Source organism: Eleutherodactylus coqui, chromosome 7 (genome assembly GCF_035609145.1).
Source record: "Eleutherodactylus coqui strain aEleCoq1 chromosome 7, aEleCoq1.hap1, whole genome shotgun sequence".
Taxonomy (NCBI): Eukaryota; Metazoa; Chordata; class Amphibia; order Anura; family Eleutherodactylidae; genus Eleutherodactylus; species Eleutherodactylus coqui.
In genome coordinates this window covers 167,359,747-167,381,469 of record NC_089843.1, presented here as the reverse complement: position 1 = coordinate 167,381,469, position 21,723 = coordinate 167,359,747, and the positions used below count along the sequence as shown (strand labels likewise).

The 21,723-nt window shown below is 46.6% G+C and overlaps 1 protein-coding gene across 1 annotated transcript; it reads right to left on the bottom strand.

The window, feature by feature from the left end:
• Nucleotides 1–351: 351 nt before the first annotated feature.
• LAMTOR3 (late endosomal/lysosomal adaptor, MAPK and MTOR activator 3) lies at nucleotides 352–21,723 on the bottom strand. Its single transcript, XM_066573981.1, has 7 exons — nucleotides 21,682–21,723; nucleotides 17,137–17,171; nucleotides 16,036–16,070; nucleotides 15,051–15,109; nucleotides 7,033–7,166; nucleotides 3,856–3,919; nucleotides 352–801 (listed from the first exon to the last, which is right to left on the bottom strand). Exons 2-7 carry the CDS (start codon nucleotides 17,143–17,145, stop codon nucleotides 728–730), a joined length of 375 nt encoding a protein of 124 aa, XP_066430078.1. The 5' UTR covers nucleotides 17,146–17,171; nucleotides 21,682–21,723; the 3' UTR covers nucleotides 352–727.

Genomic DNA, 21,723 nt, shown 5'->3' with positions numbered 1-21,723 from the left:
CGAGGAATTATCTGGCTGGCAGGATTCCATTGTACTCTCGGGTCATGAGTAAACAATGTACTCATTGTGTAAAGCATACACAATGAGTACATTGTTTACTCCCTTCAAGTTGTCAAGCTGCTCAAGAGACTGAAGGATTTCTATTTAAATGGAATGAATTTTGAACTGCTTGACGACTATTTTTATGCCGGCTAAAAAACAGCAGTTAGCGACAAGTGAACAAACAATGCACGACTGCCCGCGTTTACATGTAACGATTATTGCTCACTTTCATCCGTCTGAACGAATTTTGAGTGATAATCGTTGCGTGTAAATGGGCCTTCACATACAAATATCTGAATTTACAACAGGTTCCGTATTGGCAAGTTAAAGTTTAATGTGATTTTGGTAAGCAAAAATAGTGAACATTTACATTGAACAGTTGTTCTCTCATTGTGCCAATATACAATTTGCAAGTATCCTGCTGTGCAAGGAATCAGTGTGTTAATTACCCAGTGTAGCCACAGCTGAACTCATCTCCTTGATAGCTGGTAGCTTTCTCTTCTGGGATAGAAGCAAAAGTCGACATACTGTGCTACATAGATAGAAGGAAGAGGTCTTCCATTTCCATAGCAAAAAAGAACATTATTTGCTGCACTGGAACTACAAGTGCTAAGCATTTAATGGCTTTAAAAAGCAGCTTTTTGTCACACCAAAAGTCCAGAATTCATTTTGGTGACTGCGCACATCAAGAATTCTCCACAACTTGCCGAAGCTCCTCAAACAGGGGACCAAGCTCTTTTTCTAAACTAAGGATTAGGCCTAAAAGAAAAAAGGTATAATTATCATTTATTACATGAAACAATTTAATCTTAATACGGAAGTGCACGGTCAGAAAATCACTGTCATTTCCAGTCTATTGCCAGACGACAGGCCCTATATTCTGCTTCTACAGCAAACTGTATAATTATTTTTACTTATTCCTGTAACAATTTCTTTCTACTATCTATGACCCCCACAACGCCATATAAGAAGACCTCTGGGGGATATTCACGTGCTCTTTTTTTCCCACTGTAGCTGGGGCATCCAAATGGGCAGCATCCATAGGAGCCCCAGTTACAGGGGAAAACATCCCCCTGTAGTGACAATAGTCACTGGCAGAGCTGATCTGGGGTCTGCTTGGACCCTGCAGCTCTGCTGTGCCTCGGTATCCCTTTAGGTATAACCTGTGGAAAGAGAAAAGTAAAAAAACAAAAGCATACTCACCGTTGTACTTGATCCCTCCGTTGTTTAGGTACCGCGTGAAAGGTCGTCTCGCAGTGGCTCCAGTGCACGCATGCGCACTTGCTGCCTACTTGGCAGCGTGTAACCTCTTGCCGACGGCAAGTGCGCAAGCGTGACGGGAAGGGGGATGCCTGCGCACTCGACGTCAACTGTCTGAGGATGGCAGAGGTTAGATGCGGCCAGGCCAATCAGTGTGCGACACGTCACTTGTGACGCTTCAACCACTGACCCGGGCGGCAAGACTTGCCGTCTGGAAGTGATCGGAGCAGGGGTGGAAGCTGGCACTTTGCCAGCTTCGGCCCTGCGATCGGACGGCTACCGGAGGGAGAGGAGAAGAGTAGCAGGTTCCCGGTGACCGGCACCATAAGGCACAGGTGAGTATGATTTTTTTTTTTTTCCTGACAGAACCCCTTTAAGGGATTAAAGCAAATGTCTGCTGTGACACTCAGTCACTTCAACTCCTAAAAAACGTGGCCGTTTTTTTCAATCTTAATTTTTGGTTTCTCCTCCAAACTTAAAAAAAAAAAATAATCATAACTTATTTTTCAGACAATGTAGTCTAAGGGCTTGTTTTTTGTGATAAGAGTTGTATTTTCTTAATGGTACCATTTAGTGCAGCATATACTGTACAGAAAAAAAAGTTACTTATAAAATAGTTATGGTCAGAATTTTATATATAACATTTTTTTCAAAGATAGATAGAGATAGAGATATATATATATATATATCTCTATCTCTATCTATCTTTGAAAAAAATGTTATATATAAAATTCTGACCATAACTATTTTATCTCTGTGTCGATGGTGCTGTGTGAGGGCTTGTTCTTTTGTGGTATGTTCTGTGGTTGCTATTTTGGAGATCATATGAATTTGTAATCATTTTTCATTAATTTTTTTGGTTTGGTCGCATGCACACGACCAAGTTGGATTCCGCATACATGATCCTGCAGCGGAATCTGACCCGTTGCCCAGGTGGTGAGCCCTGCGTACCTGTCCCGATGCTTTTCATCTGTACTGCGGATGTGCCGGCCAGCGCACATGCGCAGTACAGATGCGACTGCACCGTCACTAGGCGTTGACGCGGATCCCGTGGCCTTTTTCGCAACGATGATCACGGATGGGCTGCGGGAAAGACAGCTTGCATTGACTTCAGTGGAAGCCGTCCGCATGGAATCTGGCTCAAAATTGATTTCCGCTCGTGGGCATGGAAACCCGCTTTTACATTGCATGCAATGGCAGGTATTTACTGAGGAATCCAAAGGCGGACGCTCGCTCTGGATTCCGCAATGCAAATTCTGCTGTCTGCGTTGGGCCTTAGAGACAGGAAGAGCAAAAATGTGCAGTTCTGGCATTGTGTATTTTTTTTCTGATGACATTCACCGTTTGGGATAAATAACGCATTATTTTGATTGAAATTTTTCTGGATGGGGAGTTACCAAATTAATGTGGTTTTTTTTTGTTTAGAATATTTCTTTTAAATTATGAGAAAGGTGTTTAGCTTAATATCCTGTGTTTTTTTTTAAATCAAGACTTTTTTTTCCTTCTCATTGCTCTTAGAGGACTTGAAAAAAATGATAGAAAAAAAAAGAGAAAATAAAAATGACTAAGTCCCCTTGACAGGCAATCATTCATCACAGCCCTGGGCTGCCACGACAACTGAACGACACCTTGTGATCTCGTCACGGGAGGACTATTCAGGACATCCTGAACACTGATGGAGTGTTCGGAACTTCCGGTTATCAGCGGTCAAAGACTCGGTGTATCGACTGGGATCAGCTCTCGATCCATGGAACCCCTGCACTAGGGGGGTGTATATGTACGCCCCTTAGGCTTAAGTAGAATGATAGGGCTGAATAGCAACAGCTGTTTTTTGTTGTTTTTTTTTTTAAAGAGAATGCGTTAACAGAAAAAGACATTATTCATATTCAAATCAATCAAATTAAAAAAAAAAAAAAATTACTGAATTTTGTTTTGGTCACTATCACAGGCAAGTTTTCTACGAAAGGTAACCTCTATAAGTCACAGCTCACCTCCTTCCCCACCCTGCATAATGACCTTCGACACATGCAGAATACATGCCCCTCGACACATGCAGAAAACACTCTCTCATGGAAGTCAACGAGTCAAGTCCCTGTTCATTGTGTCTATGGTCCATGAGACTACTGTACAGAGCAGAAAGCAGCAGCCTATTATTAAGCCTAGTGGTTAAAGTGGAAACTGCAGGATATTAGGATTTTTATCTAACCCCAAGAAGCAGTTACATAATACTGTGCCAAAATGAGATGGAGGACATGACAGGATGCTGGATTTCTCCAATATTAGTGGAATAGTACTAAGTTTGGCCAAACACAGTAGATATTTGTCAGTAGTTGTCATGACTTGACAGAACTCTGTTACAGAGTATGCTGGCCGTCACCCCATCACTTTGTTTCAGCTGATTTGATGTCCCCTCACGGACATACAATGCACTGAATGTGCAGGTTTATATGTGTGTCACCCGATATATTCAGCACATACAAGCATCACGTTATCTGCTTAGATGAGGAAATAATATTTGAATGTTACATAGACACAAGTGTATAAAAAGCCCACCTGTATTGGCGTTGCTGCCAGCTATGAAGCTCACAACCAACGGCAATCTGTTGAACTGGACAACCTGAAACAGCAGAGATTTACAGAAAATATGAACAAAGTGATAATTATTACATTTGTTAAATTGTACAGTGAAGCATTTACATAAAACGGAAAACCCCAGCGTTCTGCAACTATGTTGTCTACTTTTAGCCCTATAAACTAAGCTTATGGGCTAAAACTAGTTGACCCGCTGAGTCCGGGGATGCAAGTGTTCTACTTATCGTCCCTGCTGTTCCCTCGATGTCAGGGAAGCAGTTGCTAAATGCATGGAGCGGCACTGAATTAAACCATTCGGACGAGTTAGCAGCGGCACTCATTACACTGTGCGGTGGCTACCAGCGCTGACACCAGGGAACGACGGGGGGTGGGGGGGGGCAAGTATAACGCATCACCGGACTCAGCGGGTCACCTACTATTAGTCCATAAGCCTAGCTCATAGGGCTAGTAGTAACTGACAGATTCCCTTTAAACCCTTAATGACGCGGCCCTTTTTTCTTCTTTCCATTTTTGTTTTTCCGTCCCTCCTTTAAAAAAAAAATCATAACTCCTTTATTTATCCATTGACGTCGCTGTATGAGGGCTTGTTTTTCGCGGGACGAATTGTATTTTTCAATGGTGCTATTTAATGTATCATATAATGTACTGAAAAACGTTAAAAAGTGGAGTAAAATGAAAAAAAAAAAACCCCAAAAAAACAACCACATTCCGCAATCTTTCAGTGCACCTTGTTTCTACGGCACACAAACTGCAACAAAAACAAGATTATAACTTTATTCAATGGGTCAGTGCGATTACTATGATACCAAACTAGTTTTTTTTTTTTTGTTTGTTTTTTCAAAGACATTACACTTTTTAAAATTACTTTCGGCCATCTTTTGTGCGCAATAACTTTATTTTTCCGTCAACGCAGTTGTCTGAGGGCTCATTTTTTGCGGGATGTCCTGTAATTTATGTTAGTACTAATTTGGAATACATACAATTTTTGATCACTTTATTGCATTTTTTCTGGGAAACAGCTTGGTGTTTTTTTATTTATTTCTTTTGGACAACGTTCAACGTGTGGGGGTTGATAATGCACTACTTTAATAGATCGGACGCGGCGATACCAAATATGTATTTTCCTTTTTTGATTTACATTTTTTTATTATAGATATGGCAAAAGGGGGGTGATTTAAACTTTTATTACTTTTTTTTAAACACACAATTGATAAGTTTCTTGATTTTAGTTTCACTTTTTTTTTTAAGCTGCCCTGGGGGACTACAACATGCGGTGCATTGATCGCTCCTGCAGTATGACGTAATGCTATGCGGTATATCCGTGAATCAACATGAAAACATTATTTGCAACTTATCTCCTCTCCTGACTGCACTATGCAATGCCCCACTACTAAACCTCTTGTTCCCTTTGCTCCATTTGCAGTAATAATCAGTGCTTTACCCTGAACCGCTTCCTCCCTAGCAAACTGCAATCCTATAACCATTCCCTTTACTGCTGATACCACTCTACACAATATATCGCCATCTAGTGTTCACATCTGATCTTACATAAGGCATGGGGAGACACAGGAATGACAGAAGATTCCAGTGCACAGCTCACATCAGTTATATAGAGACCCACGCACAGGAGTGTCTCTCCATGGCTGAAAAATAAGGCGGGAGAGCGAAGGCAAATGTCTGTTTATGACACACTTCTCATTTTGCCTAATAGCTGTGGCAGGGTTGTAAATGGTGTGCAGCGTGTTCAATGCCAACAGTTACGCGGTGTCTCGAATATTCATCCATACCTATAATAGTAAACTTGCCCTTAACCCCTTAATGACATGGCCTATTTTGGCGTTGAGGACCAAGCGATTTTTGGTATTTTTCCATCTCCATTTTTCAGAAGCCATAACTTTTTTATTTTTCCGTCGACGTGGCCGTATACGGGCTTGTTTTTTGCGTGGTGAACTGTAGATTTTTTGGTACCATTTTTGGGTACATAGACTACATTGTAAAACTTTTATTATTTTTTTTTTATGATCGTAGGGAGAGAAAACGCATCGATTCTGCCATAGATTTTTTGTTTTTTTTTTTAAAAGCGTTAATTATGCAGCATAAATGATACAACACATTTTTTGCTGCGGGCCGGTACGGTTACAACCATACCAAATTATTTTTTATTTTTAGTTTTTTTTTCACTTTTCCACAATAAAAACCCTTTTTTTTGGAAATTCTTATTTTTTTCTAAACTCATTGCATTCAAAGTGCTATAACTTTTTTATTTTTCCATGTACGGAGCTCTGTGAGGGCTTATTTTTTGCGAGACGAGCTGTATTTTTTATTGGTACATCTGTTTTTTTTAAATCACTTTTATTGCGCTTTATGGGAGGCAAAATGCTAAAAATTAGCATTTTGCCTCAGTTTAGCATTTTTTTTACGCTTTTTGCCGTGCAGGATAAAAAGCATGTTCAATGTATTGTACGCGTCATTACGGATGCGTTGATACCAAATATGTGGGGTTTTTAATTTTTTACATTTTTTTTATGCTAATATGAGAAAAAGCATTAAAAAAAAAAAAAGTTTTTTTTGACATTTTTATTTTTTGAACTTTATTTTTCTCCTTTTTTTACAACACTTGTGTCCCTCTAAGGGACTTTTACTGTTACACTTCAGATCGCTGCGATAATGCATGGCAGGGCTTCTTCCCTGCCATGCCTTACCGCTTACTATAGCGATCATAGGCCATAGCAACAAGCCGGGCTCTCGCGATAACAACATGAGAGCCGGCCGGAGACACAGAGGGAGCTCGCTCCCGCTGTGAACCCTTTCCCTGCCGCAATCTACTTAGATCCCGGCAGGTAAGGGGTTGACAGCGGGGGCGCATCTCCGATGCCCCCCCGCTGTTGCAGCGGGACGCCGGCTGTGACTGACAGCCGGTCCCCGCTGCGGGATAGCGCGGGATCATATGTGATCCCGCGCTATCCCCAGGACGTAAGTTTACGTCCTGTTGCGGGAAGTGCCCCGCTGCCAGGACTTAAACTTACGCCCTGCAGCGGTAATGGGTTAATATCGGTCCTGCATGAGCTCAGGCACCCCTGGTGGTTGCCCCAATATCTAGAGGTTCATAAAGTCGTTCTCTGCCGCAGTCCTACCTACCTGATAGGTGTTGTAGTAACATATAATGCTTTTGTTCTTGGAGAGTCCCAGCTTGCTTCCTTGGTCAGTGGCCAACGCGAATGTAGATAGGAAACAGGGCCTCAGAGCAAACTCCGGGGAATTCTCATTAGCAACTGATTACAAAGACAACAACAATAAGGAAACTAGTCAGTGTGAATGTGAACAGCTCTGCAATCCGACTTAGTGATTTACTCTGTTTATGGTCAATTACACCATTGATGTCCTCCAAAAATGGAAATCATAGCAAACAGAGACCAAAGTTTTCTCCTTTGGTCACTGTTTGACTCACTAAAGTCAATGATTCTCTTCAGGATTGTATCAAAATACAGTTTTTTGTCTTTCAAATGGAACCCTTAGGCAGTACAGGTGAGCATAGCGAGTAACACTGTGTGACCCCAGCGTCAGTTGTGGCCCCCTCACTCTCAGGATTGTGGAGGTCCAAGAGGTTCCCACAGATCATAAGGTGGTGTTATACCTAGCAATACGCCAACGTGAGTTCAGACAGAAAAGCGCACTACGGCATGGCCCAACTGTGACTTTTGCGTCTCGCTGCCCTAGCATTATTGCGCTATATGACCCCCTGCCTTAAAGGATTTACTAAAATCATACAGAGGTCATTTACTAATAACCAAACCCTGGGGCGAAGCAGCAGAGAGGAGCTGGCAGTAAAGTTTAATCCCTGGTTCCACGTTTCTCTAAACTCAGACACCATGGTGTCTCTGATTTAGGCCACGCTCACATGAACGGGTAGGACTCTGGATGCGGGATCCCGCACTTCCATCCAACCCTGTGACCGGGCCGGTGACCCCGCGTACCTGTCTTCTTTATTTGTACTGCAAATGGTCCGGAAGGGTCACCATTGGACATGCATAGTACTAAGCGATGACGTTGATACCGCAACCTGTATGCAATGTTAAATGCGGAAGGGCCGCAAATCGGACAGCTACCGCACAAAAATAGAGCATGCTGCATTTTTTCCTCCGCAAGTGGAGGAATAAAAAAAAAAAAAAAAAAACGCAATTGATTTCCACTCGTGTGCAGGAAAAAGCGCTTTTCCATAGCATGTGAGGGCTGGGTTCTCACAGGGCGTAATCCCTCCGGAAAGCTCGCGGTTTTGCCACAGCGAAAAACCGCGAGATTTCCGCCGGGAAAGCGCAGCTTCAAAAATCGCGGCACTTAGCCGTGGGTTTTTGAGTGGCTTGGCCGCATGCTTTTCCGTTGCGGACGGCGCTCTCATAGAAGGCATCACGGCTGCAATGGGAAAAAAAAGGGAAAAATTGCGGCCAGGGAATCCACGCAGTGACGAATTGGCCATCCTGTGTGGATGAGATTTTTGACAACTCTCTTCCACATGGCTGGCCTATCCCGGGAATAGGGGCCGCAGGCGGATTTGCCGCAGTGAAAATCCACACAAAATTTTCGTGACAAATCCGCCCCGTGTGAACCCAGCCTTAGGCCTCCTTCCCACGAACGGATTTCCGCCGCGTAATTCGCGGCGAAAATCCGCTGCGTTGCCCGCAGCTATTAGGTTCTATTGAACCTAATAGCACAATGCTCACGATGCGTAATTCCACCGCGGAATTACGCACCGCGATTTCTCCCGTCCTCACCCGCAGCATGCTCTATTTTCTGCGGGTGAGGACGGGCTGTACGCACTGACGGCTTCCATTGCAGTCAATGGAAGCCGTCCGTTCACGCTATCTCCCGCTGTCACCAGCGGGAGATAGCGTGAAAAAACGCTTTCCCGCCCACCGCCGCGCGTCATATGACGCCATATGACGCGCACGGCCGCGTCACGTGACACGGCCGGCCGCGTCACGTGACACGGCCGGTGACGCGCGGCGGTGGGCGGTGACGGGCGGTGACGTGGCGGCGGTGGGCGGGGAAGCGATTTCACGCTATCTCCCGCAGGTAAGTATAGGGGCTCTGGGGGGCGCCGTGACGGGCTTCGCAGCGGAATATTACGCTGCGGAGCCCGTCACGCTCGTGGGAAGGAGGCCTAAGGATGGTATTTGCTGCGGTACCTGGGGTCGGACGCCTGATCCGCATACCACAATGCAAATATGCCCATGTGCAGTCGGCCTTATAATGGAAAAAAGATATACAGCTGTTCACCTGTTTTCAGTAACATTCAGGGAGAGCACGTTAATGCACAGGCATGCACCGAGACGGCTCTCAGGTGACAGATGAAGTAATAGCTAGGGTAAAGTTCAGCACCCCAAAATCCAATTTATTTACACACATTAAAAATTCAAACATGATGTTTCCCGCTTAGACACATCGATCTCCCTGAAAGGGAGTGAACTTTTTACCGAAAATTCCTTTTTTCCGAGTCATCCTGACGCCAGACATGGAGGTTGCACCTTGACCTTGTAGGGACAGGAAGCAAGAGACTTCAAAAGGCTCCTCCTGCCTCCCATTCACCAGTGTCTTCTAAATTACTTACATGGACATGTCGTGGTTAACCAAGGAAGATTTTTATTGCTCCGAGACAAAATTAACGTGGTTAGTTCTATTTGAACATAAACAATAAGAGGGTAGCTTACCCGGATTAAACAAAGGAAATATGCACAAATTTACCGCATAAACAGAAATGTCCACCATAGGAGCCTCTGGGCTACTGGTTCGTGCCCGCATAGGCGTAAATATAATCGTGTGAATTTTTGGGAGGGAAATACGTGCCGTCAGGATGACTCGGAAAAAAGGAATTTTCGGTAAGAAATTCACTCCCTTTTCCCGGCGTCATCCTGACGGCAGACATGGAGTATACCAGATTAACTCTTTAGGGAGGGACCACTGCTTGCAGGACCTTTCTCCCGAAAGAGAGATCAGAGGAGAGGTCCGTATTCAGCCTGTAGTGTTTTGCGAAGGTGTGCAGGTTGGACCATGTGGCTGCCTTACAAATTTGGTCCGGCGTCGCCATAGCCCTCTCTGCCCAGGAGCAGGATACTGCCCTGGTTGAATGGGCCTTGAGTCCTTCCAGGATAGGTCTGTTGCAGGAAGAGTAGGCCTGCTGGATGGTGGATTTTATCCAGCGGCTAATGGATCTTCTAGAAGCCGCTCTTCCTCTGCCCGGCCCCTGGAATTGGACAAAAAGACAGTCAGCCTTCCTGAAGGATGATGTCTGCTCTAAGTAGCATAAAATGGCCCTCCTTACATCCAGGCTATGGTAGTCTCTTTCCCTATCGTTTTGGGGATTTTGACAGAAGGATGGGAGAATAATTTCTTGCTGTCTATGGAATTTTGTGGCTACCTTTGGGAGAAAGAAGGGGTCTGTTTTTAGTATGACCCTATCGTCCTGGATTAATAGGTAAGGTGTCTTACAAGATAGGGCCTGGAGCTCGCTTACGCGCCTTGCTGTTGTGATAGCTGCCAAGAACACAGTTTTAAACGTGAGGAACCTAATTGGTATCTGCTCGATAGGCTCAAAGGGATCTTTGCACAGATTTTGGAGGACTAAGTTTAGGTCCCATGGGGGGACCGTACTACGGCTAACTGGCCTCATTCTTTCTGCCGCTTTCATAAACCTGCGGATCAGTCTATGATCCGCTAGGGGCTGATCCAGAATGGCCGAGAATGCTGATACCTGCACTTTCAGGGTTCCTGGTCTCAGGTTTTTGTCTAGAACCTCCTGGAGGAAATCCAAAATCTCCGCCACTGAAGTGTCGAGATTGGAGACTTCCAGCCCCCTCCAGGAGGAGAATCTTTTCCAGATTTTATTATAAATAGCTGAAGTCACGGGTTTTCGGGACTGGCGTAACGTCGCGATGACTCTGGAGGACAGACCTTGTCTTAGTAGCGTCTGTTCCTCAATATCCAGACCGCGAGGTTCAGTCTCTCTAAGTTGGGGCACAGAACTGGGCCCTGCGCTAGAAGATCCTTCCTGGATGGAAGGCGGATTGGCTCCGTGATGACGAGTTTTAGGTGTACCGGAAACAATGCCCTTTTTTCCCAGTGTGGAGCGATTAGGATCAGCGTGATGTTGCTCTGCTGGATCTTCTGAAGAACTCTCGGGATCAGGGGTATGGGGGGGGAGGCGTATGCCAGACTGAAATCCCAACTCTGGGAAAAGGCGTCTAACCCCTCGGCCCTGTCCCTCGGATCTAGGGAAAAGTAGGCGGGGCATTTTGAGTTTTTGCTGCTCGCGAACAGGTCCACCTGTGGACTGCCCCAGGTTTCTGTAATAAGACGAAACTCCTCTTGATTCAGCGACCATTCTCCGGGGTCCAGGCGTCTTCGACTGAGGAAGTCGGCTGTCTGGTTCTGGGACCCTTTGAGGTGGACCGCTGTCAGAGATTGCACCGTGGTCTTGGCCCATCTGAAGATCCGGGCTGTTAGTTTCAGCAGGTGAATGTTTCTGGTGCCCCCCTGGTGGCGAATAAGTGAAACAGCGGTCACATTATCAGAGAAGACTTTTACGTGTCTCTTCTTTAGGATATCCTGAGTTCTGTGAAGCGCTTCCCAGATGGCCCTAAGTTCTCTGAAATTCGATGTCTGGGCACGCAGCGTCGGCCCCCACTCACCCTGGAGCAGGCGTTGCCCCACTTCCGCTCCCCAGCCAGACTGGCTCGCATCGGTTACTACAGAGATGAAGGGTTCTGCCACCCATAGGGACTCAGCTTCTAGAATGTCGGTTGACCGCCACCAGCGGAGGGACCTTAAGACAGATGATGACATGGGCATTCTCCTATCCAGAGAGATGGATGTCCCATCCCAGTTACCCAGGATGGCTCTCTGTAGCGTTCTAGAGTGCGCCTGGGCCCAAGGGATAATGCCAATGCAGGAGGTCATGAGGCCCAGGAGCCTCATTGCGTCCCTAATTGCTATTTGCTTCTTCTGGCCGCCCTCCTGTGCTGCCAGTCTAAGACTTTCCTGTCTGGGTGGAGGCAAAGACAAGGTCTGTGACACTGAGTCTATCTGTACCCCCAGGAAGGTCTTCTGTGTCTCGGGGAGACTAGACTTGGGGAAGTTAACTATCCACCCCAATCTCTGAAACGGAGAGATGACTCTGCTAGTATTGTCTCTGAGGATCTTGGATGAGGAGGCAATCACCAGGAAGTCGTCCAGGTACGGGATGATATTTATACCTGCTACATGGAGATGCGCCACCATCTCTGCCACTATTTTAGAGAATATTCTGGGTGCCGTAGAGATGCCAAAGGATAGGCACTGGAATTGAAAATGGCATACCCGGCTCCCTATTCTGATGGCGAACCTTAGGTATTTATGGTGTTCTGGCAGGACTGGGACGTGGTAGTACGCGTCTTTTAGATCGACGGTACTCATAAGTACCGCTGACCTGACTGTTTCCATTTTAAACCTTTTGTAGGTAATAAATTTATTCAGGCCCTTCAAATTAAGAATCATCCAGAAACTGCCATTTGGCTTTCTTATCAGAAATAGAGGCGAGTAGAATCCCTGGCCCTGCTCTACTGTGGGGACCCGAACTACCGCCCCCATTTGCAGCAGCTTAGAGATTTCATTTTTAAAGATGTCCTGCATGGCAGGGGATTGTGTGGGGGTGACTCTGAAGAAATTGGGGGGCCAGGTGAAGAATTCTATTCTGTACCCCTGGGCTATGAGCTGCAGGACCCACGGGTTATCTGTAATCTCTTGCCATTCTCGGGAAAAGTTCAATAGTCTGCCCCCCACCTGGTACTCTTCTATAGGGGTATGGGTTGTTTTTGTCTTACCCCTGCCTCCTGTGGGGTAGGACCAGCGCCCCGTCTTTTCTTTGCCCCGGTATGGCTTGAAGTATGGCTGACGTTTGTAGGGAAATCACGTTCTTGCTTGATCCGGAAAACTGTGGGTTTTGTCGGTAGCTCTTTTTAGGATCTCCTCCAAATCCGCGCCAAAAATGTGCTGGCCATGAAAGGGGATGTTACACAATCTTCCTTTGGAGGCCGTATCTGCCTTCCACGTTTTCAGCCAGACTGCCCGCCTGGCCATGTTGGACAATGCGGCGCTTCTGGCCGCCAGCCTCATGGACTCGGCGGATGCGTCTGCCAGGAAGCCTGTTGCTGATTTTAGTAAAGGCATGCATTCCAGTAACGCCTCTCTGGGGGCCTTCTGTTTAATCTGGTAGTCGAGTTCCCCTAACCAGAGGAACATCGACCTCGCCACAGAAGTCGCTGCGATGTTGGACTCCAGCGTATAGGCCGTTGTTTGCCAGGCCCGTTTCATCAAGGCATCAACCCTGTTATCCATCGGGTCTTTAAGATGAGAGGAGTCCTCAAATGGCAGGGCTGTCTTTTTGGCCATTTTGGCCACTTGTGCGTCCATCTTGGGGACCTCCTCGTAGACGCTAACATCTTCCTCCGCAAAGCGGAGTCTTTCTTTGTACTCGCGGGACAAGTAGAGATGTCTGTCCGCGCAAGCCCATTCATGCATGATTACTTTTTTCAGAGTATCATTAACTGGAAACACGATGCGGTTCCTTGGCCTGAGCCCGCCGAACATGTCGTCCTGTACAGATCTTGGCTCGACCACATCCTCTAGCTTCATTGTATCCCCGACGGCTCTGATCAGGTCATCCAGGTCCCCGGATGAGAAATAATACTTCTTATTCTCATCCTTGGTGTCAGAGGGACAGTCCAAGAGTTCGCCGTCTGACAGGTCGCCCAGGGATTGCTCAGAGTCTGAGCTCGTCAGCGGTATGTGGCTCGCTCTTTTAGTGGCCCTTCTTTCCCGCTGGGCTGGGGGGAGACTGGAGATCGATGCCCGGACATCCTCCCTGACTAGGGATCTAATATCATCCCTGAATGCGGCCTGTTCATCCGTTAGGATCTTGGAGGTACAGTCCTGGCATAGCGGTTTTTTATACGCCTCGTCTAATTTTTTAAGGCACAGGGTGCATTTCTTGTAGTTTTTCCTAAGGTCTTGTTTAGACCGGGTGGATTCCCTGTCCTGCAAAAGATACATGCATGCACATAAGGGAAAACCCCCACACAATGCTAAATCCCTGGGCACAACATTCCTGCAGCAAGTCACACTTACGGTTTGCAGGGCTTCCATCTCTGATTCCTTTGTAGTCATACTTGCCAGAAGTGTAGACAGGATCAGGCAGACAGAGTAATCCTTCTCTGAAGGTGTGCTGTCAGTGGAAGCTTGCCGGGGGGGGGGGGGGATCTCCATTTTTAAATCTCCCGCTGTTCCGGGTCAGCTGACGGCATCTGACGTCACCACGTCACGCCACGTCATTGGTTCTGCCCCCCGACGTTGCGCGCGGCCGCGCTGGCATGCCTGGAGGAGAGAGGCATCTGAGCCTATGGCCCGCCGCTCTCCCCGGCTGAAATACTGCATGGAAGCCCGTGTAGGAAGCAGGAGGGGACTCAAGGACTCTGGTCCGCCGCTCTGATGCGCTTTGCGGTGGTGAACCCCGGGCGGTCAGACCTGTGGCCCGCCGTGCCCCCGGACCGCGCTGACTCTCCAGAGGGGAGGTGAGAGGGGAAGCATCCCTGTGGACCGTCAGCCCCGCTGTCAGCAAGATTTCCTTACTGGAAAGAAGGTGAGAGGGGAAGCGGCCCCGTGGACCGTCAATCCCGCTGTTATCCTGTGGCTCCCTGGAGGGAGCACCTCTTGCATGTCCCTGTAGGGACAGGAAGCACTGGTGAATGGGAGGCAGGAGGAGCCTTTTGAAGTCTCTTGCTTCCTGTCCCTACAAGGTCAAGGTGCAACCTCCATGTCTGCCGTCAGGATGACGCCGGAAAAAAATGGTTCTTATTCATAGCAGCTGTTTGTTTTGTTTTTTTTTTTTGGGGGGGGGGGGGGGATCTGATAAGTGCAAGCGGGCACCATGCTTACATTCGTACATTTTTAATGCATATAAATAAATCAGATTTTTTATCTTTTATTATTTTTCCCGCTACTGGACTTTACCGCTGCTATCTACAGATGCCAACCGCTATGAAATGTATACAGCAGACCCGATGGCCGTCCGATGCTCCCAAGGAACACTGCTGTGTTCATAGACTTGTATGCACATGGTTATCGCTTACCTTTAATAACGGGCACACCATCCCGGTCTGACACTACAATGGCATGAAGTCCTTCAACACTATTAAAAGCAACAATTAAGAAGTGGTTTAATAACAGTGACATTACTTACTAGGCAATATAAACTTTTATGCTGCACTGCACACTCACTTTTATTTATCAATGAGCCAACACAAGGACATCTGTATAACATCCACACAATGGTATACCTCCAGAAATGTCACTTAGCAGTTATCCATATGCTTGTACCACGTTTCCCTGAAAATAAGACACTGTCTTATATTAATTTTTTCCTCAAGAGAGGCAGTGTCTTATTTTTAGTGCTCTAATTGGTTAATTTAGCGTTGTGTCAGCCAATGAGAGATGGCGCTCGATTAACCAATCACAGCCATTCAATCACATCATCGAATGGCTGTGATTAATCCAGCGCCAGCTTTCATTGGCTGATGCGGCGCTCGATTAACCAGTCAAAGCTTTAGCTTCCTGGAGGCGTGGTATTCAAGCCCTACTTCCAGGAAGAACTGCTCTGCTGGCTTGAAGGAGGACACAGCAGCCTGCAGCAGTGACAGAGAGCAGCGTGAAGACCGGAACGCTGGCGGTAGGTGAGTATTTTGGTTTGTTTTTTTTTTTAACATGTAGCTAGGGCTTATTTTCGTGGGGGGGAGGGGGGGGGGGTATTTCAAGCCTCCCCCGAAAATCTAGGGAGGTCTTACTGTAGGGGAAACACAGCATATGGCATGAGGCCTGGGAACCGCATAAGGAATAGTTCGGCACTGAATGGCGGTCTATCAATCCCTCAATTACAAGGACTTTCATAATTGACATCCTATGAGCACTCAAAAATGTACTTACTGCCCACCGATTCCAATGAGGAGGGATAATACAAGTACGACAAATCAGTTTGGCAAACAAGACACTATACAAACTTTTCAAGAGCCAGACTTTACACAGCAAACATTTGTCATACATAAAACAGGGAAGACAAACCTCGGGAGCTTCTTGTACAGGAACCGTCTCAGATCCTAGTTACAAAGAAAAAAAAAGGTGATAAGTATTCATAAATGTACACAAATGTAACACTGGGGAATGTGACATCAGGCTTCACAATGTCCAAGACTGTCCTAATCTGCCGATGCAAAGTGGGGCCTCTGTCGGCCGACAGGCAGGTGACATCCTATCAGGCATTTATGGCGCAGCGTGTCGTAGAGGTCTCACATAGGAACAGCCTTTTGATTAGACAGATCCTACATGAACCGTCACCAGTCCAGATTTTAGGCTAAATAAATGAGTGATTGCCAAAAGAAAAGGTGAACTCCCACAGGTTCTAATCCTATTTTTGACACAGGATATATGGTATTTACATGGAACATTTTTGTATATAGCTCTTTAAAAGGGATAAATGTTTGATAGTTACAAGGTCTAAGTATACTCGGCTCATTCATACAGGGGATCGCCACTGAACGCATCACTTCTGTGAAACTGCGATCGTCACGCATGTGAAAGGATTGCAAGCGTTTCCCATTGACTTCAACGGGAAACATCACATCGCACTTAACTGCAATGGCTTTTAAGATCCAAATGAGAACAACGGGCGAGGCATTTGGGGGAAGACAACAATAGAACGTGCGGCGAGGGGATAAAAAAAATTGCTTCTTTGAATGAATCTATTTAAAAGAATGGATTTCATCTTTGCGCACGTTTTCTGCGCATTGCACAAAAATATCGCTTGTGTGAATAAGCATAAACTGCTATACATAATGGAGCGTGCCTTGAAAGTCCCCCTTGGATGACTATGTGGTGGTGACCATGCTGCATTCACTGCCTATGGAGATAGCTGAATGCTGTGCTGGGCTCACTACTTCAGTCCCATTATAGTGAATGTGGCAGCCATCATAGATCTACATGGTGATTCTGTCCGCTTGTCTTGGGTTGTGCGGCTCTCATGATCCCTGGGGTCCAGCAATCACCGCAGCGATGATACATTTAGCACTTCTCCTGTAGTGGATCCCTCCGGTAACACAGGGATACACTGCAAATAAACAGTCAACACATAACTATGGCGCAAAATGTTCCTGTCCGAGTACTTACTTCAGCCATGCTTCCTCTACAAGCTCACCAGAAACCTGTGGAAACAGAAGTCACAGTTAATTATGGAGATTTCACACTCATTGCGTAATTCCCTGCTTCTGGGTGCGTATGCAGTTTTTTTTAGCGCGGGTATGGCTGTGTATAGAACTGCGTCTCCACAAGGCTGGGAAATAAGCATATGCAGTGATTAGTTAGCATTTTGCTAGGCAACAAGTGTTTCACATGTAAGGGTGGCTTCAGACGAGCGTGTATTTTGTGCGTACATACGGACGCACAAAAACACGCGTCTATTAGCCCCAATGCATTCCCTATGGTGTGTGCACATGTCCGTGCTTTACAGGTGTGTGCCTGCAAAGATAGGACATGCGTGCACCATAGGGAATGCACGCTGTTGCCGGTGGCTCCATTGAAAACAATGGTCTGCCAGCACCCTTGCATTGTTCTTCAGGGAAGGGCTTTACATGTAAGCCCTCCCCTGAAAAAGAAACATTTTTACTGTAAAAAAAAATAAACTTACCCTCCACCGCTACCGTGTCCCCCGCGGGGATGAAGAACACATCTGCCGCATGCAGCAGATGTTTCCTTCATTCCCGCTAGTAAAAAGAATTCCCTGCTGCTACATCTGCAACATCTGTGACAGATGCAGCAGAGGAAGTCTTCAATGTGTGACAGCTGCGGTAGAGGATTCTGCTGCTGGCACCCCGTCAATTGCTTTCAGGGAAGGGCTTTAATATATGCCCTTCCCTGAAAATCCTGTAAAAGTACTTTAAAAAAAAAAATAGATACTCACCTCCCTTAAGCTGCTTGGGCTCAGCCACGTCTTCTCCTGCTGTCCCCTGAACTGTGGTGCTGATCTATCAGCAGGTGGGAATTTAAAATCCCCGCCTGCTGAAAGAGCTAAATGTGATTGGCTGAGGTGCTCAGCCAATCACAGGCAGCTCTCCCCGAATGAATGATGGGCGAGAGCTGCCTGTGATTGGCTGAGCACCTCAGCCAATCACAGTCAGCTCTTTCAGCAGGCGGGGATTTTAAATCACCGCCTGCTGATAGATCAGCACCAGAGAGCGGGTGACAGCAGGAGAAGACGCTGCTGAGCCCTGGCAGCTGAAGCAAGGAGAATATCTTTTTTTTACAGCACTTCTACAGGATTTTCAGGGAAGGACTTATATTTAAAGCCCTTCCCTAAAATCAATTGCCGGCAGCAGAATCCTCTACTGCAGCTGACATGTGTAACAGCTGCGGTAGAGAATTGAAGAATTCCTCTGCTGTATCTGTCACAGATGTGGCAGATGTAGCAGCAGGGAATTCTTTTTTACTAGCGGGGATGAAGGAAACATCTGCCGCATGCGGCAGATGTGTTCTTCATCCCTGCGGGGAAGACTGCAGTGGCGGAGTGTAAAAATTTTTTTTGTCACACAAAAATTTGTTTTTCAGGGAAGGGCTTATATGTAAAGCCCTTCCCTGAAAAACAATGCAGGGGTGCCGGCAGACCATAGTTTTCAATGGAGCCACCAGCAGCAGCCGCGGCTCCATTGAAAACAATTCACGGACCTGCATTCATACGTGTTTTTGCACGTACATGGGTATGCACTTATGTACGCACCTATGTACGCACAAATAACACGCTCGTGTGAAGCCACCCTAAGGATTATGCAATGGGTTGTGCAAGCTCTGCGTATGCACACGCATCCATAGACTTCAATAGGGGCTGTATGTGCATGATACGCGGTAAAATAAAGCATGCCGTGATTTGTTTCACGCACGTATCGACACGAAATTTCCAGAGGCTGGTGTGCATGGAAGAAGAAAAGTCCATTGACATTCATTGCCTCCATTCATCACATGTGCGTAATATGCAGTAAGAAAAGTAAAATTAGCCCTTACTTGTCATTTCTGTTTTGGGGAAATAAGATGACCAGAAAACTGCTATTTTGGCAGAATATTTAAGATCTTGTGGAAGGGGAAAGAGGTTTTAATTTTTTTTTCTGTAAAAACATTCAGGCCCCTCTCACACATGCGTTCAGATGACGCCGCTTGAGCGCCATTTTTGAACGCATTTCACAGTGCTTTTTAATGCACCCTATCAATGTGATGAGATGCATTAAGAAGCGCTAAAACGCACAAAAATAAAAGACAGCGCTTGAGAATCGTGGCGTTCGAGCGCAGGTTCTGAGGCCTTATTGAAATCAATATGAGTGTTGTACCACGATTAGTGCGGCGCTCATGCGGTAGCCCCATTACAGACAGGCCCTCACAGGCCCCGCTGCCGCGACAGTATGGTCTGCAGAAGATGGCGGCAGCTGGGTTTTTTTAAGAAAAAGTGTTTTATCTACTAAAGACACTAAAACATAAAGCTGCATGATAGCCCGGAGGACGAAGGTCAGCAGGGCGTTTGTACCGACAGCCAACGCCATCTCGTGCATAACACACTAAATCTGGTGGTGGCCCCATGTACACGGGCGGGTCTGATTTGTGGACAATCCGCAGTTCAAGCCGCCCATAGGGAATCACGGATATGAGGCCTGCGTTGTATACAGATTTGAGTGAAATTTTGCATGAGCGTTCTCCGGCACCGGGTGATGAATACTGGTGGAATTAAGGAAAAAAATAAAAAACCCACCAACTTCCCTTGCAATTTTTGCTGCCAATAGCAACCAATCACAGCGCAGCTTTCATTTTACCTCAGCAGTATAAGAGATATCAACCAATCACAGCACAGCTTTAATTTCTTATAGTGTTGAGGTAAAATGAAAGCTGCGCTGTGATTGGTTGATATTTCTTATACTGCTGAGGTACCATGAAAGCTGCGCTGTGATTGATTGCTAAGGGCAACACAGATTTTCTTTAGGACATCCTTCATAACAGTGCGGTGCTGGGATCATTGTTGTGGCCCATTTTGTATATTCCAGCACTTATCCATAAAATCGCGGCACAGCGCACACGTATATAACCTAATATATATATATATATATATATATATATATATATATTAGTATCCAGCGTTACCATTAGGATAAGATACAGGACATCTCGTGATGTCAGCAGATACAGTAAGAGCGCTAGGGATACGGGGATAAATAAGGCCCCCTGTCCACGGCCGTGACGGAATATCGCTAGCGCGGGCGCTGAGAGGTCTCAGTGCTGATAGGCTCGCCGCAGGTATTGCAGCATGCCGCAATTTATATCCCGTGAGCGGACACCGGCACTGTGATTTCAATAGCAACGCTATGGATTTATCGCCTGCGGATCATTGCCCGCGGACAGGCAGCCTTAAGCAGATCATAAAAAAATAGCTCTGGAGGGAAGGGGTTAACTGTGTTTGTAATGGAGGTACTGCGCCGCTCTTAGGCCTTCGGCTGAAGCAGAGCTTTGTTTATAAGAGCGGGCTCACATGAGTGCATCTGGCAGCGGGTGAGAGATACGCGCAGTACAGTCCGTACACAATGACTGGCCGCCCCATCGCCATGTACTATCTTGGCATATCTGCGAACCACCATAGACATGCTTTCATTTTTTTTACGTGCGTAATATACGCAATTTGTTTGAGCAGCAAAATGGCCGCCTCTGCGATATTAATACAGTGTATTACGCACACATAATGCGCAATTACCAACCACTGGTGTGAGACAGCCCTCAGCGTGCGTTCACACAGGTGAGTGCGGGTCGTGCCTGACTCGCACCGTTCAGAATACGGACACGGAGTCGGAGTCCGCACATTTACATGTCCTATCCTTGTGCGAGATCCGCCCAAAAATACAAGATGCTGCGATTTTTCCATTTCATAGCATCACGGCGAGAGAGAAATCACCCGTGTAAATAGACCCGCAGGGGAGTGTGGGCGCCATGTCTGCGTGTTTTAATGCGTCTCGCAGCACCATTTTAATGCCCGTGTGAACGCACCCCAAGGCCGGCTTCACACGAGCGTACGCGTATTTGCGGAATGAACATTGTCGTATATTCTGCCTTTTTTTTTTGCATACGCACCGACGCCCCCGGCCATTCACATGGCTAATTAGTCTGAGTTGCAGATGTTTTCTTCTGCACAACTACGCAGCGCATCGCGCATCACTTAGTGTGTTGTGTGTGCGCATTTGCGCATGCCATTGACTTTTTCGGGGACTTATATTTTGGGGCGATTCCTCGTAAGGAAACATATAATAAGGCTCATTATTTTCTATGGGAACATCGCACTTCATACCATTTGCACACAAATACAATTTTTACCGCGTGCATGAAAATCGCAAGTACATAGAAGCCAGGCGATACGGTTTTTAAGCACACACGCAGCATACTCGCATCAAGAATCGCAAGTTTACAAGCGCAATATCGGACTGCGTTTCTCGGAGCGATTTCACCCTCGCCGGTGTGATGCACTCAATGATTACTGCCCCCGGGTGACTCCTCTAGGACCCAGCAGAGCACATAAAGGGGAAGGTCAGCGCACGGGACGCATTGTACTCCCTCCGCACTACTAGTGTGCATCATACCCGGCGGAGGGAGCGGCAGATACAAGCAACGTATGCGCTCAGCTCCCCCATCACTCACCTCCAGTTTCCTACACTGTTTCCACTGCTATCAGCTGACAGG